The 16,497-nt window shown below is 42.9% G+C and overlaps 1 protein-coding gene across 6 annotated transcripts in view; it reads right to left on the reverse strand.

The window, feature by feature from the left end:
- Positions 1-16,497, reverse strand: part of PITPNM3 (PITPNM family member 3) — a 518,333-nt gene that overhangs the window by 81,184 nt on the left and 420,652 nt on the right. For all 6 annotated transcript variants that reach the window (XM_075904890.1, XM_075904888.1, XM_075904887.1 and 3 more), the window contains 2 exons: positions 10,282-10,471; positions 5,656-5,775 (listed from right to left, as the gene is read on the reverse strand). In XM_075904890.1, coding sequence (XP_075761005.1) covers positions 5,656-5,775; positions 10,282-10,471 — 310 coding nt within the window. The remainder of the gene's footprint in view (positions 1-5,655; positions 5,776-10,281; positions 10,472-16,497) is intronic.

A 16,497-nucleotide genomic window follows, 5' to 3' on the forward strand; every position in this document is an offset into this window, starting at 1 on the left:
CCTCACTCTCCTCCAAAAACTGTCACCCAAATATCCTCCAATAAGACCCTGAATGCTGCAGAATGCTATTTTAACCGCAGCAGCGAGAGAACAGAATTCTCCTTTTGTGCACTAATGAGGGGAGAAGGGATCCTGGCATGGAACTCTGCATAATTGGGCTGTATTCACAGTTCTGCCACGGGTCTGAGTCACTTCCCTGCTCTGTGCCTCGGTTTCCCTATAAAATGGGGATAATGATACAGACCTTCATTGTAAAGATCTGATATTTGGAAAGGTACAAACTATAAGAATTACATATTACTGTATAACTACCATAAATCTGATCAAAACAGAATGCAACCTATCACTATTTCCCTATACTTCCGTAAAGTTAGGGATGTAAAATCCTATTTAATTGGTTAACCAGTTAAAAGTAGTGTTTAATGGTTAACCAATTAAAGGGGGAATCAAAGGGGAGCTGCTCCAGTCTGGACACCATGGGTAGGGAGGCTCTGCCAGACCCCACTTCCTTCCCTGCGGGGGCTGCCGGCTTAACAGGTGATGCTTGCAGCAAGGGCGATTTAGGCTGGACATTAGGAATAACGTCCTGTCAGGGAGGTCAGCCACTGAAATAAATTGCCTAGGGAGGCTGTGGACTCTCCATCATTTGAGATTTTTAGGAGCTGGTTAAATAAACACCTATCAGAGCTTGCCTGGAAAATTCTTAATTCTGCCGTGAGGGCAGGGGACTGGACTAGATGACCTCTCTCGAGGTCCCTTCCAGGTTACCCATTCGCATCCCTACTTAAAATGTAAAATGAACTCCTCAAATACTCCCCTATGTAATTCTCTCTGTTTATCATGAGATCTTATATTGTAATTCTCAATTGGTTATTCTAGACATATTGGAAACCAAAACACAGGAGAGAAATTACACTGGCACATTCCAATGCAAGTCCAGATGAAGTTTGATTGGCATTTCTGTTATACTTTCATATTTGCATTACCATAACATATTAACCATTTCATACACACAAAAGGGAAATGACAGCCCAGGAAGGAGTACTACGGAAAGTGGATCACAAGCTAAATATGTAACAGCGCGGCACAAAAGTGAACTTGATTCTGGGATGTATTAGCAACTGTGTTGTAAGCAAGACATGAGAAGTCATTCCTCTATTGTACTCGGTGCAGATTCGGCCTTAACTGGAGTAGTGTGTCCAGTTCTGCGTGTTACATTTCAGGAAAAATGTGGACAAGTTGGAAAAAGTCTAGAGAAGAGCAACAAAAATGATTAAAGGTCTAGAAAACAAGATCTGCGACAACAGATTGACAAAAAAAACTTGGTTTGTTCAGTCTGAAAAAGAGAAGCCTGAGAGGGGACACAACAGCTTTCAAGTGCATAAAAGGTTGTTACAAGGAGGAGAGAGAAAAATTGTTCTTCTTAATCTCTGAGGATAGGACAGGAAGCAATGGGCTTAAATTGCAGCAAGGGCAATTTAGACTGGACATTAGGAAAAACATGCTGTCAGGGAGGTCAACCACTGAAATAAATTGCCTAGGGAGGCAGTGGACTCTCCATCATTTGAGATTTTTAGAAGCCGGTTAAACAAACACCTATCAGAGCTTATCTGGAAAATTCTTAATTCTGTCATGAGGGCAGGGGACTGGACGAGATGACCTCTCTCGAGGTCCCTTCCAATTCTATGATTTCATGATTAACATATCCTCCCCTAGCACAAGTTTCTAATGCTTACGGCTGTGTGCTACTCAGAGAATATAATGGTATCTGCAGTACTCTGTCTCTTACTTATTGTTATAAGGCACTTTGAAATAACTGTAGTATGAAGGGAGCTATATAAACCTAATTTTACTCTATTTTCAAGGCTCATAATCAGGCCATACATTTTTTTCCCAGGTTACAGTTCAGAGCCTAGGATTCCCATCCTCATACTCAATTAATTTTATTTCACAAATGCCCTTGGGATTGGCAAAACAAACACATATATTTCCTCTCCCACCCCACACCAAAACACTTCTACTGAAACTCCACTTAATTGCTAAATAGGGGCAGCAGAGAGTTGGCAGTTACTCAAAAGGAGGAATATCTGGAATTCACGTTGCATCTGCTCTACTTGACCATCTGTTTGCCACACGTCTGATTGGCCTGTCAGCTCTCAAGGGGCAAGGACTGCATCCGGTTTTGTGTTTGGACAGCACCTAACACACTGTGAGAAATGCCGCAATACAAATCGTTAGGCAAGTTTAGTGTTGCAAAGGGCATCACAAGAACCCAAGAAATCAACACCTATGTAGCCCAAGAAGAACTAAAACCACAGGTATTATCATCAGTTAACATGTATTTAAAGGTTTTGTGGGTTGTGCCCACAAAAGCTCAAGATACCATCTACATTTTTTGTTAGTCTTTAAGGTGCTGCAGGACCATTCGTTGTTTTTTAAGTTTTTTTTTTATAAAGGAAACACCCAAAGGTATCAGTGGGATGGAGAACTAGTGCAATACAAACATGGAGAAGGGACAATTCCTGCCCTGGAGATCTTACAAAAGCATTGTGTGAATCAGTGTTTCTTAAACTTTTTAAGATTGAGGAACAACAAACAATTTTTTTTATGAGGAACTCCAAAGACTGGGGGTCGAAATGCACCATGACCCCCCAGGAAAACTGCCCTAATAACAGTCTGAAAATGTAGAGCACAAAAAAGTAAAGATAATAATAAACAAATGGTAAATAAGGTCATGTGTCTGGCCAGGAGCGAGGGTAGAGGAGGGGTCTTGGAGCAGAATGTCTGGCCAGGAGCAGTTATTGGGGCAAGGTGTCTGGTCAGGAGGGAGGATGCAGGGGGGCGGGAGACCAAAGTTGTTGTTAAAGACCCTGAGAGTTATTAAGGAAAAAAAATTAAAACAGCATTAAAACATCATAGCCTCTTTAAGAAAAGTCTTTAGGCTTTTTGCCGGTGGCCATCTTGTTTTCTTGATCTGAGCCAGAAGGCAGCAAGGTAAGCGGGGTGGCCAGGGAGAGGGGTTGGGGGTTGGGGCTGGGCCCGGTTGCTGGGTGTGTGTAGGGTTGCCAGGTTCTCCTGTTTACCAGACAGGAGGCAAAAATACTGGACTGTCCGGGTCAATACCGGACACCTGGCAACCCTAAACGCCACAGCTGTTTGAGCCTTGGCCCCTCTTCTGAGCTCCGATCTGGACTAGTCCTCAGGTTAATTGGTTACTCGTGGGGGCTGCAGGTAGGGGGCTGCTCCAGCCCCACAGGGATCCCACCGTGTCCAGAGCAGTTTCTGTCCATGGGGAGTCCAGGCCCGCTGTGGACAGAGGCTCCTTCAGCAGGAGCTGGGAGCTGAGAGCCAGCAGCCAGCCCCAGCCCCAGCACAGGGTAGGGGACGGGAAACCTGTCGGCTGTAGGCCTGTATCCCACTTTGGTCAGTTAAACAGTTAAACATTAAGGCAATCAACCAGTTAACTGATTAACCGGGATTTTACATCCCTAATAGAGGTAGCAGATGGTATGAATGTTAATGGTTGTTTTTATGATGGAGATTAAGAGCCACAAAACTCATATTCTGCCTAGGCCAGCAAACCACCATCACTACCAAACTTCTGGTTGCAAGCAACAGAGATTTCATTTACACCTATCCCCTCTTCACCTGCCTCCGTCCTGAGAGGCTCTGAAGCACCTGCAACTGCTTCTGCACATCTTTCAGGAACCGGTACTAAATCTAACTAAACCACTCAAACGGTACCTCACAATTGCTTTCAGTTGACCTGTCTGCTTGCAGTTGAAAAATAATACAAATAAAGGCTACAAAGATAAAGCAGCATCCTTTCCTTTCACATAAGGACTCTCTGCTTCTCCCAGCATTGCTCAGATGGCTAACAGCCAGACAAATGCTATATCCCTTTGCTTCTAGCCTTACGGTTTTGCTCAGCTGTACTCTACAGACAGCAAAGTTGCTTTGAACTTTTACTCCAGGAAACAAGTAAGATCGTGTTTAAGTGCTTTCAATCTGTCTGTGTAAGAGAAGGGAAAAGATGAAAGCACCCGAAGTCACTCATAAAGCATGGATGGATGTATAGAGCAGGCACAAGCTGAAATCAGTGATGATAGTATACCAAAGACAAAACTGCTTTTGACTTCAATGCAGCCAGGATTTCACCCCAACTAGTTGGTTGGTTGCTTGGTTTAGGTTGGTTGCTTGGTCGGGTTGGGTTGGGTTAGATGGGTCAATACCGTGCAGTGAAGGGAAATAGATGAACAGGTGATGAGAGAGGATGAAAAGGAAAGGGTTGGGGGAAACAAGTGTTGGAAGGGGGAGAGGAAAATGGGGATCATGACAAGAAGTAAATAGTCAAGAGAGAGAAAATAAAGGAGGAGAGGAGGAAAAACGGGGAACAATGGAAAGATCAAAGTGAAGGGAATGATGAAATCCAAGCTAGGTGGCCAAGCCAAAAAGGCAATTGTTATGCTGAAAATACATCCATGTTTAAAAGAGCATCAATCATTTGCACTTCCAAGATCCGATCCTGCAGTGGGGTTCATGATGGCTTTTGCAAAATCCCATTGAAGCTCTTGGGGATCCAATGGCAGGATTCGGACCTAAGATTTGCATTTCTTAATTATGTTGAGTGAATGCAGCGGAGTCAATGTATCTTAAATCGCACTTCCAGCCTGACACAATAGGAGATAGATGGGAGCAAATGCTCCCAGAGGCTTCCCTTACTCCTCATGAGGAGCAAGAGTATCGGGTGCCAATGGGGGCACTTTCTGAGTTCGATTTAGCGGGTCTATATTAGACCCGCTAAATCAAACCCTGGAAGATTGACTGCAGAAGCACCAATCTTCCATGTCGTAATAACTTGCTGTGACTGATTTGTGTATGGATGGAAGGAGGAGCTTGAAACCTAATTCAGAACCCAGGCTTAGTCTGCAGTGGAGACTTACTGCCTCTTAAAGCCCGAGAAAATTTGTTCAAACTTACATCAGATTAGTTAAATTTATCTTTGATCTTTTTTCTTCAGTGGCACATCAACAATGCAACTTGAACCTTAAAATAATAGTAATAAAAAAACTAATTCTGCTTTTTTAAACACAAACTCCTTTCTAAAGCAGATTTACGTCTCAAAAAATTATCTGAATTGAGAGTTTCTCATTAGAAGAGAATCCACATAGAGACTCTGGAGTGTGCTTAGGGGTCTGTGCACATGATCCTCAGGTTGGCTGGCATTCCCCAGTGCAACCAAAATGTGTTTTCCATGAGCTATTAAAATACACTCCCAAGAATGTCTGAATGCAACAGTAGCTTCTAGAAGCAGCATTAAGACTTCCAGACAGTATGGGGAAAAATTGAAAAAAAAGCCCAGCAGATTTTAGCAATAGATAGAAGCTGACTGAGATTATTGGAACACAATTCAGAATACAATGACACTCCATGACCCCACCCCCGTGGATTTGCCAATAGAAAGTTTGTCAATAACTTGCAAGTATCATGAACCTGGAGTTGAAAATGTTCCCTATATAGTAACGAATATTTACTTGAAAATAACAGCTGAAATATTCAGCACTACTGCAATCTACCAGCCCTTTCTATTAGTTCTTACGGACAGCTGCTTCCTAGTGTCTGTCCAGGGAATTAACTAACCCTTGGGAGTTTTACCTGTATGCTGCCGAGGCTCCCTCTCCTGCTACTGTTCTGACTCTCACCCATGGTGCCAGCACTGTAGCAGATGGCATCAAACCCCAAAATTCCTCCAACGCAGTCCCCAATGAGGCACACCTGCAGGAATAAGAGATTGTTATTGATGCTTATCCAGCCAGAGTCACTGACTCAAAACAAGAGGCCGGGGAGTGGCATCACAGAGCCTGGTTACAGCTCCCTGATCCTGGGGACTAGTCGGAAGCAGCAATAGTGACAAAGTGAGCAAGTTTCCAGTAGAGAACTCATTGCAGAGCGAGATAGGTATAGCTATAGACATTTTGCCATTCTTCTTCTCTCCACCAACATGTCCCCTATATCAAAAGCTGGCACAGCAGCTGCCTCCACCAGCTTTGCACCACAAGGGAATACCCCAGCCTCAGTCAAAATCCCTGTTGGCTTCTCAAAGCCAGAATCCAGAACAAGGGGTCTGGATCCCTAAAGAACCTGTCTGATTGTGCTTCCATCCATTTAATGCACCCCCCACACACATATGAGTTGTTCATTTCTTCGCAGCAATCTAGAGGGCTCAACTGAATTTCTAGCAAAGATTTACAAGCACAAATACACTATCATTCACTGGTCAAAGCAAGTGAGCCAAACTGGGAAATGAGGTGCCAAGTGGACAGATTTCACACAGATATATAATTTCTTATGATTCAGATTGTAGCATGAGGGTGAGGTTGCAACATTCAGGGAAACTGAGGACATGTCTATTCTAGACTTGGAAGATCAGCTTAAGGAACACAACTCTGGCTACGTAAATAATGTAGCTAGAGTCAACACACCTTAAGCTGGGCTTGGCACCGTCTCTACAGAAGGATGTCGATGTCAGTTTCCTTTACTCCTCGCAACTCCTTAGCATTTGATTTAGTGGGTCTTTACCAGACCTGCTAAATGGAATACCAGAAGACTGATCTCCAGCACAGCAAGTGGAGACGTGGCCTGAATTTGCTAGAGCAGTGTTAGAGATTTTAATTTTTTCTTATATTTCTTAATCCCACACAAAATACTTAATAAACAGATTTCCCCACAACACTGCAACATAAGCAATAGTCACACCCAACACAATCCCCACCTCAAGGCATTAATTTCCCCACTATGGTCATGACTGAGCTGTTCAGTGATTTTTCAGCAAAACTTTTTGGTCAAAAAATGCAGATGCATCAAAACCACAACCGGGTGTACAAACATATGAGATTTGTTTTAACTTTTGTTGGGAAGGTCCAGAAAGCAGAACAAGAAATGTTTTTGACATTTCAAATATATTTTATGCAAAAACCTTCACCTGCCCATCACTTGGTTCATCAACACACTAATCTTTCTACTGCACTGACTTTCAGTTTAATAATTACATCCTCCTCGATGCACATAACATAGGACTGAAAATCCACCTGGATACACAGAACCTTAACGTTACATTAACTGCATATTTTCTTGGGGGATTAATGACATTATATTACACTTACCATGAGAATTATCCTCTTGATTATTACTATTAGTGTTAGAGTAGCATCTACACTTGGAGCTGGGGGTGTGATTCCCACCTCAAAGGCCACATTACACTAGGAAACTATTTCAAAATTACTAAATTCAACATAATAATTCCCATTTAACAAATTTGAAATAGCGTGTCCTCACTATGGGAAAGCATTGACATTAGTCTGAGGCAGGCTCCATTAATGTGAACATGCTACCTCGACTTAGAGCCCCAGGAAGCACCATAGAGTAATTACTTCTAATTACTCTGGCAAGGAGTTATTTCAAAATAGTGGTGCCGGAGCATCTACACTAACGTTATTTTGAAATAACTATTTTGGAATTAGAGTTATTCCTTATGAAAAGCAGAAGTAAAGGTTTCAAATTAAGCAGTGAGTTATTTCAAAATAATGGGCTTGACAGCATGGTCGCTCCGCTCATAAATTTGACCTAAGGGGGTTATTTCAAAATAAAGTCCTAGCGTACCCCAGGGCAAAGAGACACACCTGCACTGGCTTGATAAGAGCTAACGTGGTAAAAATAGAATATTACTATGGTGACATGAGTGGCAGGTAGGACTAGCTACCCTAAGTACATGCCCGTGGTCTCAGATAGGCACATCGTCTGGATAGGGTTACCAGGTGGCTTAAAAAAAATAACAGACACACCTGATCTCAGATGGGGAGGGGGGAATAGGGCTGGCGGGGGGGGAGGGGGGCGGGAACTGGCCAGTGAGCAGCGGGGGAGGTCAGAGGCACTGGGGCTGGCTGGGGGAGACTGGACGGGGGAGGTGGACCAGCTGGCGGGAAGCAGGGCTGGCCAGGAAGGGGTCGGGGGGAGCAGTGCTGGCCGGGGGAGATTGGGAGGGAGGTGGAGAACCAGCTGTCAGGAAGCAGGGCTTGCCAGGAGGATGTGGTTGGGGGAGCGGGGCTGGCCGGGGATGGAGCGGAGGGATAGAATCAGCTGGCAGGGAGCGGGACTGACCCAGGTGCATGCAGATGCCGGGGCACTGCCAGTCCCGCGCACGGTCCCAGCGAAACACAAGCGATTTCCTCCCGCCCTGGCCCCGCCCCTCCCCTTGTATAGTTCCGTATTGCCTGGCTGGTAGACATGCTCATGCAGCATGAGTGTGTCTACCAGCCAGGCAGTACGCAACTACGTACTGATACTCCTAATAATAATAAAGCTTACCTAATTAGAAAATACTGGACATTTTATATGTCTGGTATTTTCTCAATTTGTTTCCCGGACAGAACCCTCAAATACCGGACCGTCCAGTTCAAAACCGGACACCTGGCAACCCTGCCTCTGGATGGTTAACCCTTCCGGTTGCAAGAGTAAGAGACAGTCCTTTGCCCCAGAGAGTTTGCAAAATAAGTCAACAAGAGATGCAAAGCTAGGAGAGGAAGTCGAGGCACAGACACATTAAGTGACTTGTTTAGTTCACAAAGGAGATCAGTGGCAGAGCTAGGAAAACTGAAGACCTGGCTCCCAGTCCCATTTGCTGCCCCCTGAACTATACTGTGTATATTTTATAACTGTAGGCATATCTGTTTAGAAGTAAAAACAAACCTTTTAACACTCAATTTTTACTGGAAGAGATCTGTTTTTATAATTATCTCTGTAATCGGCATAATTTTTCTTAGTATAATCTCACCTTTCAAAATGTTCTGTCATTTTAGCTGGGTTTTTTTTGTTGTTTTAAAAAAAAAAAAAAAAGCTCTAAGCAAGAACATTTTTACGAGGGATGTTAAATTGGCTCCAAATCAAATTTTAGCTTAAAAAACTGATATGCCGCAGTATAATCCTATTATTGTTATGAAAAAATAATTTGTGTAATAAGACTCATGCTTTCCTCAGAGGATTACACTGGTCCTTCAGATTAAAAATCTCTTCTTCTTCCAGAGCCTTTAAAATCTCACTGTAGTTTAAACAACTGTATCTATCTAGAACTTCAAAGCTGCCTCTCCCTCATCACAAATGTATCTAAGGATGTCAACACACAGTCTTAAAGGTACCTCAATATGGTAGAGCAGTACGAGTAATCTCTTTCTAGACCGGATAGCTACAGGAGAGGGGTGATCTTAAACTTGCTGAACTCCAGGCATGTCTTTCTGATGATTTAATTGGGATTTGTGTCAGGCCCAGAGAGAATGAGTGACTTGCTAATGGTCATGCAAGGGAGTCTGTAGCAGAGCCAAAATTTGAATCCAGATCTCCTGAGTCCTCTATCGCAAAATCCCAGTGGTTTTACTGACACTGTGACCAGAGAGGGGTTACCTACTTAAAAGTTCAATTCCCTATAGCCTAATCAGAGATGTGCGGAGTTCCTTCAACTCCCATCAGCTTCAGAGATGTTGATGAATTTAGGAATTGTATTGTCTGGGAGAGAAGGTACAGTAAGAGCAGAGCAAACTTTTCAAATGAAATGTTTTCTGGTGAGAAATGGAGATTCAGTCACACCAAAACATTTAATGAATTTGTGTTGGTTTGGTCTAATTGTTCATTTTGAAGTGGTGCTGGTGATGAAAATGCATCAGAAAAAAATAATCAGAACATTTGTTTTTGATAATTGCAACACCAAGTGCTTCAAATTTTTTTCAACCCCAAACAAAAGTTTTTTTAACTTTCCAATGTGCTGAATTTTTTTGGTCCAATCCTCACATTTTTAAAAAACTTTTTAAAACTGACAATGAATCAAAAATTCATTTTCTCTGACCTTCAGGTCTGGTGCTTACTATTAATTGCATGAGTTGCCAACTCACACTAGCACTGCTCAGCTTTTAGGAAGCTCCTTGTTCACCCGGAGCATGTTCAGAGGCTTAACACAGAGACAATGTGGGTGAAAGAATATTTTTTATTGGATCAACTTCTGTTGGTGAAAGAGCTTTTGAGCTTACACTGAGCTCTTCTTCAGGTCTGAGAAAGGCACACAGAGGCTTAACAGGCATTTTGCACTTCCATGCTAACACTGCTTTATGTCATTTGCTGTGTCACCCTGGTACTATTAGTAACTTGATGTACTTGTCTCTACAATGTGTCCTAAAGAAATGGAAACTCATCCTTGACCGAAGCATTTTTCTTTGACGTAAGAAGACATGGTCCTACCTGTCCATTAAAACCAGCCCCATCTGGCGACTTGAGAAATTCATTGTAAACTTGGTTGGCTCTGCTAATCACCATGGCAACGGCATCCTGGTACTGAGGGGAAGAAATGGCCAGCAGGGGCAAGGCAGCCAGTGGGATGTGGTCTTCACTACTGCTGAGGCAGTTCTCATCATAACTGTAGGGATTCAGGCTGAAGAAGAAGATATTTTCATCAGAAAAATGTTAAAAAAGAAGCTCACAGTATTACAGCCCCAGTATCAGTGTATTAAACTGAAGTGATCTTGGGCTAGCCAGGTTTGTTACAAAACACTGTCCCCTTAAAAAGCAACTATTTAAAAGCGAGGCTTTCCCGATCTGTGTTACATACTGACACTGCTTTAGAAACAGTAGTTAAATCGGAAGGAGTCTGTATAAATCTGATTTATTCTTCACCGTTTATGCGCCTCATTTTTACCCCAAAAGTTGAGACAAATGTCAGAAGAAAACAGATTCAGTTGCTGGTTTTCAGACATTAACACAATAAAACAATGGATGGGATGCAGCTGCCGCACTGAAATATGATTGTCTTACAAATGAATGGCTCCCATTTACATTATTTTTAAAAATACAGGAACATTTCTATCAATGAGATTTTTGTAAATGGTTGTATACATTTTAGAGAGAATTGGACCTGACAACATCCTTTCCAAAAGGACAGAACAAGATCAGCCTGTGTTCTGATTGATTATGTAAAACTGGTTTTAAAACTTATGGCCCTAAATAACATTTAAGCACTCACCTATTAGCATTATACAAAAGCATTTGACTGGCTTGAAAACTGATGTTTAGATTTACTAAGCTACCAGCTTTATCTGAGGGCTTGTCTACATGGTGAGGTAATTGCTCTATAAAGGCATGATGTCTAATGTGCATTAACATATGTAATTGGCCTGTGCATTAATTGGCCTGCTGTTATGCATCAACAGTGCACTTTCACATAGTACTCTATGTTTCCCAGTATCTGTCAGTCATGCCTTTTAATGAGTTTTAAAAGTGAAAGTGAAAAATAATTCCTAGCAAGCATAAACATCAAGTCTATCACCTCATGCTCTCAGAACATATTTATGCACCTTTAAGTTATGTCTACACTACCGGGTTATTTTGAAATAAGTTATTTTGAAATAATAACTCCCAAAATAACCTTATTCTTCATCAGAAGCAGCAGTTATTATTTTGAAATAACTCCCCAGTGTAGACCTGTCCCTAGAGACTAAAATACGGTTCAAAAGTATTTTCAAAATTAGGCTGGATTTTCAGCCAAGGTTGTAGAGGAAGGAAACAAAGACTTAATAAATAATAGCATTTTGCACTTCCTATCCAAAGATCTCAGAGCTCTTTATTTAAACCTCACAACAAGGCAGGTAAACATCACTATTTCACACATGGAAAAACAAGCACAGAAAGGCATGGGGTCTCATTTTGAAGTAAATGAGTTTAGTCATTAAAAATAACCAGTATTTGTGATGTAGACAGTCAATCCCTAAAGTCTGCTAGGATTAATTAACAAAAAACTAAGAGGAAGGGAGCAAAACAAGTCCTGCATCTGTGAAACAGAAGACTACAGTACTTGGATAATCTACATCTGGAAATCAGAGAGAAAAAGCAACCAGGGCTCTGAGAAGAGAGATATGAAGAAGATGCTTCAGGCTACATCTACATTGCATTTCTCTTGCGCAAAAGCTTATGTAAACAAAGCATGGATTAGTATATTGCTGCACTTCATTAGCATAATTAATTAGGGGCTGTTTTTGTGCAAGAGGCTTTTGCTCAATAGCCATTCTTCCTGAAAAAATGAGGAAGAACAGCCCAAGAGGGCTTTTGCACAAGAGGGGTGTTTTCTGCAAAAATGACCCCTAATTAATTATGTAAATGAAGTGTAGCAATATGCTAATCCGTGCTTCATTTGCACAGGCTTTTGCACAAGAGGGATGCAATGTAGACATAGCCAAAATTACCTGGAGTCTTTCCCATTAACCAAAGTATAACACACTAAATGGCCAAGATTACTGGGGCTACTTCAGTATGGTAGTTTTCGGGTTGTTGTGTGTGTCTAAAGCCAAGTCACTTCACAGCACTGTAATTTTCTGGCTCTGGCATATGAAAAAACACTCCCTAAGCTCTGTAAAGGGCCACTGTGAACCAGGCTATAGTGCTGGCTCCCAGTGCTGTTAGCTACTCCCGTCATGGAAATGGTTCATACAGAGCAGCCGTGGCAGCGCTTTAAACTGTTAAGTGTAGACAAAGCCTAAGTGATAGAAAGATAGCACAAAACAAAATGAAGTCCTCTGAAAAACAAAAGCATAGAAGCAAACAAAAAAACCCATTTAATTTCCTGTATACATTTCAAATGATGCCATTAATTCTGCCATTCTTGTACGGAGTGTAGTCACAACCATGTCCGTCCCAGGGTATGAGAGAGAGAAGGGGGATGAGATAATATCTTTTATTGGACCCACTTCTGTTGGTGAGTGAGACAAGCTCTCTAGCTTACCTAGAGCTCTTCAGGTCTGGGCAATGTACTAGGAGTGTCTCAACTAACAAAAAGGTGGACGAGCTTGTGAGGCCGGGTTTTGACACGTATTTCAAGGGACCATGCAAGGTCAAGTGATCAAATAGCCATCCCCCTGCTCTGACATGTTCATAATGGACAGCTTCACCTTGAGTGGCCCCTTGAAATGAGATGATACTGAGGCTGAGATTTTCAAAGACGTCTACGGGTTTTAGACATACCTCTTCCATTAACTTTAATTGACACGTGTGTGTAAATCTCCTAGACTTTGGAAGCTTCAATCCTTCAGTCCTACAATAAACTCTCTATCTCCCTGAGATTGGGTTGATCTATGTTATGGAATTCTTTTTAACCTGCACTTATAATAATATCATAGCACTTCTGCAGTACCTACCCTTTCACCGGCAGATCTCAAAGGGCTTGACCCCCATTAATCTGCCTTGCACCACACTTGTGAATTCAATACATCTGTACCCCCTTTTTAGCTACTAGGACACAGAATCACAGTCCCCTTGGATGGAGGCTACACATCATATAAGTGCCATAGCTTAAACAGGTAGAGAGAGCTGCCAGCGACACAGAAACATGATTGTACTGAGCTAAGTGGCTAACAATGCATGGAAATACTGCGAAAGAGCCTATAGGCTGAATGAATGAATGCTGGAGTGGGTCAGCTGTACAGGAACAGCCAAACTGGATCAGACTCAGGGTCCATCTAGTCCAATATCCTTTCTCTCCCAGTTGCCAGGACCAGATGCTTTGGGAGAGAGTATAAAACCCTACAGCAGGCAGATGGGGATGATTTGCTGAAGTTGGTCTCCTTCTAATCTCTCATAGTAAGAGATTGCCTTAAGCTCAGAAACAATGAGTTTCAATATCCTTCCAAGCTTGTTAGCATTATCTATTTTAACTCTGCATATTTATCCATATAAATGTCCAATCCCATTTTTGACTCTTCATCTCAAAGACCACCTGCAGCAATGAGTTCCACAGCCCAATTATGCATTGTGTGGAAAAATATTTTGCTTTGTCACTCTGTATCATGGGCTCTATTTGAGGGGGGAGGGGGAGAAGGCTGTCTTTCACTGCACCACCCAAAGCCCATAGCGTGGGGATTGAGTCCATAGAGTGGGAGTGAAGGTGAAGTACATTTTACTCAGAGATGGTAAAGTATGTCAGCTGCTGAGTTAGTCAAAGAACCTAGGAGTCCCTGGCTTGAAATCTTTTGCTCCAGCCATTAGCCATCACAAACTGGAGGTAGCAAACATCTGGGTTTTCTTTCACTGCTAGTATTCATTTTTATTGTGTCAGTGCCTGTGAGCCATAGCAGTCATCTGGGATCTGATTGTGCTAGGCGCTGTACAGCTAACAAAACTGTTCCTGCCTCAACGAATTTACAGCTGAAGTGACTGGTGGGTGGTTGTATGTTCTGTTTCTGAAATGCAAAGACCATAGCAAATACATAATGCTGTATTTTGTTTATGTCCCTTCCCCCCATACTGGTCCTTTCATTCTGTGGGCAAAAAAACCCCACCACCACATACGCAAAGGAACTACACTCAGATGTGATGCAAGATCTACTGGTTCATTTGGCTTTATGTAGCACCCTCCTTCTATGTTCCTTCCCGGGATTTAGTACGACAGGTTTCAGATTCTGATAGGTACCTCTGTATTACAATATTAAAGTGTGCAGTCTGAGATGGGATTAGATCTTTGGATCTTTTAGCACCATAGATAAAACCAGTTTAAGAAGAACGAAACTACTCACAGCCTGGATATGCAGTCATTGGTCTGGATTTTGCACTGAGCCTCACTGCCAATTTCCATGTTTAGCCTGTGCTAAAGCACTCAAGTGACAGATATTTTGCATCTTAAGAAATTCAACATATTTTATAACCTGGAGTTCAGTTGCTCTGCCAGGCAGCATCAAGTTATCAATTAACATGACTTCACTCTGCCAGCGGATTAGACTATCCAAATGCAAAGCAGACAGATTGCTGAATACCACAGCCAAAGTAAAATAAAACCAAATTTTTAAAATATAAAATAAAATACCTCCCCAGCCATATAACACTCATTTTAAAAATGCACAAAATATTTCTTTGTAATGGGAATTTTTGAAAGAGCAAAAATGATCCCATTGGCATAATAAAAACAAATTACAAAAGGAAATCCACAAGAGAAATATACAGGAGAGGGGGAAATAATAGCCAGCTACATTTCCCATGAGTGAGCAAAGGAATCTGGATCAAGCCCCAGTTCAGCATTTAATTCCTGGTAAATTTATTAGAAATAATTACCTGGCTGGAAAATAACGTTTATTTTTATTTTACTGCAAAGGTCATGGAAGGAGAGATTTTATTGTTCTTGTCATAAACACAATGAAAACAAAAAATTGGCGCTGGAAAAAGACGCTGTTTAAAAGAAGAAGCGCACAAGAGATAGGCAGGATGTCAGAGACAAACACAAAGGCATTAGCTTGGTGCATTGACAGAGCACTGCAGGAGCATCTTGCAAGCATCAGTTTGGAAGAGCTGCATTCACAAAGCTGGGGGAAGGGAGGGGAGGCTATCAGGAGGCAGGTGAACCCATTGATTGTACAGGTTGTACCTCCAAAATTTGGGACTCTCTGGTCCGTCTGCTGGACCACTGATGCTCCTCGAGCACAGAGCCATAGGAAGCTGCACGGCCAAGCTGGGGCTGTGCGGGAATGTGGCTTCACCCAGCTGTGCAGGGCCAGAGCCCCACGTCTTTCCCCAGCTGGGTGGGGCCTGACTCAGAGCCCCAGCCCCGTGGCTACTCCTGGCTGCACAGGAATGGAGCCCCGCAGCAGGAACTGAAGTCTGTGCCGCCCAGGGAGCCAGCAGTAGCTGGGCAAGCAGCCCAGCCAGGTTCAGGGGGGAGGGAGGGTTGCCTGCTGGGGGCCAGTGATGAACTTGGGGGCTGGTGAGAGGAGCTCTGCCCTGGTCCAGCAAACTCTCTTGTTTGGGAAGAGTCAGGTCCCAATGATGCTAGATCAGAGAGGGCCAACCTGTAATACTATTGCAGATGCAAACAGTATCCCCTTCGTTTCCAGTGCTGAATCGAAAACAGATCTAGGGCCCTGAAGAGTGAGGCTTTAGTTGGAGAAAGATGCTGGTGGGTGGGATGGAGGAGTCCCTTCCTGGTCATCATGAACAAGTGGTACCCGTTCACTGAGTGCAACTCACACACCTGCTAGGTGTGGTTCACTGTCCCATGTAGTGGCACTTAGACCATTTACATAGAGAGAGAGAGAGAGAGAGAGAGAGAGAATGAGTGAGCTCTACAGCCTTAGCTGAGCTAACTCGCTTTTAACTCGAGCTGTAGAGGCTCATGCACTAAACTCCAGGGGTCCCAGGTTTGGTTTCACCTGTCAGCATTACATGAGCACAAGTGATACAATGTCATAGAGACAGATGCTTGCCAGGGTAATTGAGATTTTAAGGGGTGGCAAGAGAGAATTTTCAAGAGCCCTGGTCTACACTAGGGCTGTGTCTACATTGGCACCCTTTTCCGGAAAAGGGATGCTAATGAGACAAATCAGAATTGCAAATGCCGCGGGGGATTTAAATATCCCCCGCGGCATTTGCATGAACATGGCTGCCGCTTTTTTCCGGCTCGGGGCTTTGCCAGAGAAAAGCGCCAGT

Source organism: Pelodiscus sinensis, chromosome 21 (assembly GCF_049634645.1).
Source record: "Pelodiscus sinensis isolate JC-2024 chromosome 21, ASM4963464v1, whole genome shotgun sequence".
Lineage (NCBI taxonomy): Eukaryota > Metazoa > Chordata > Testudines > Trionychidae > Pelodiscus > Pelodiscus sinensis.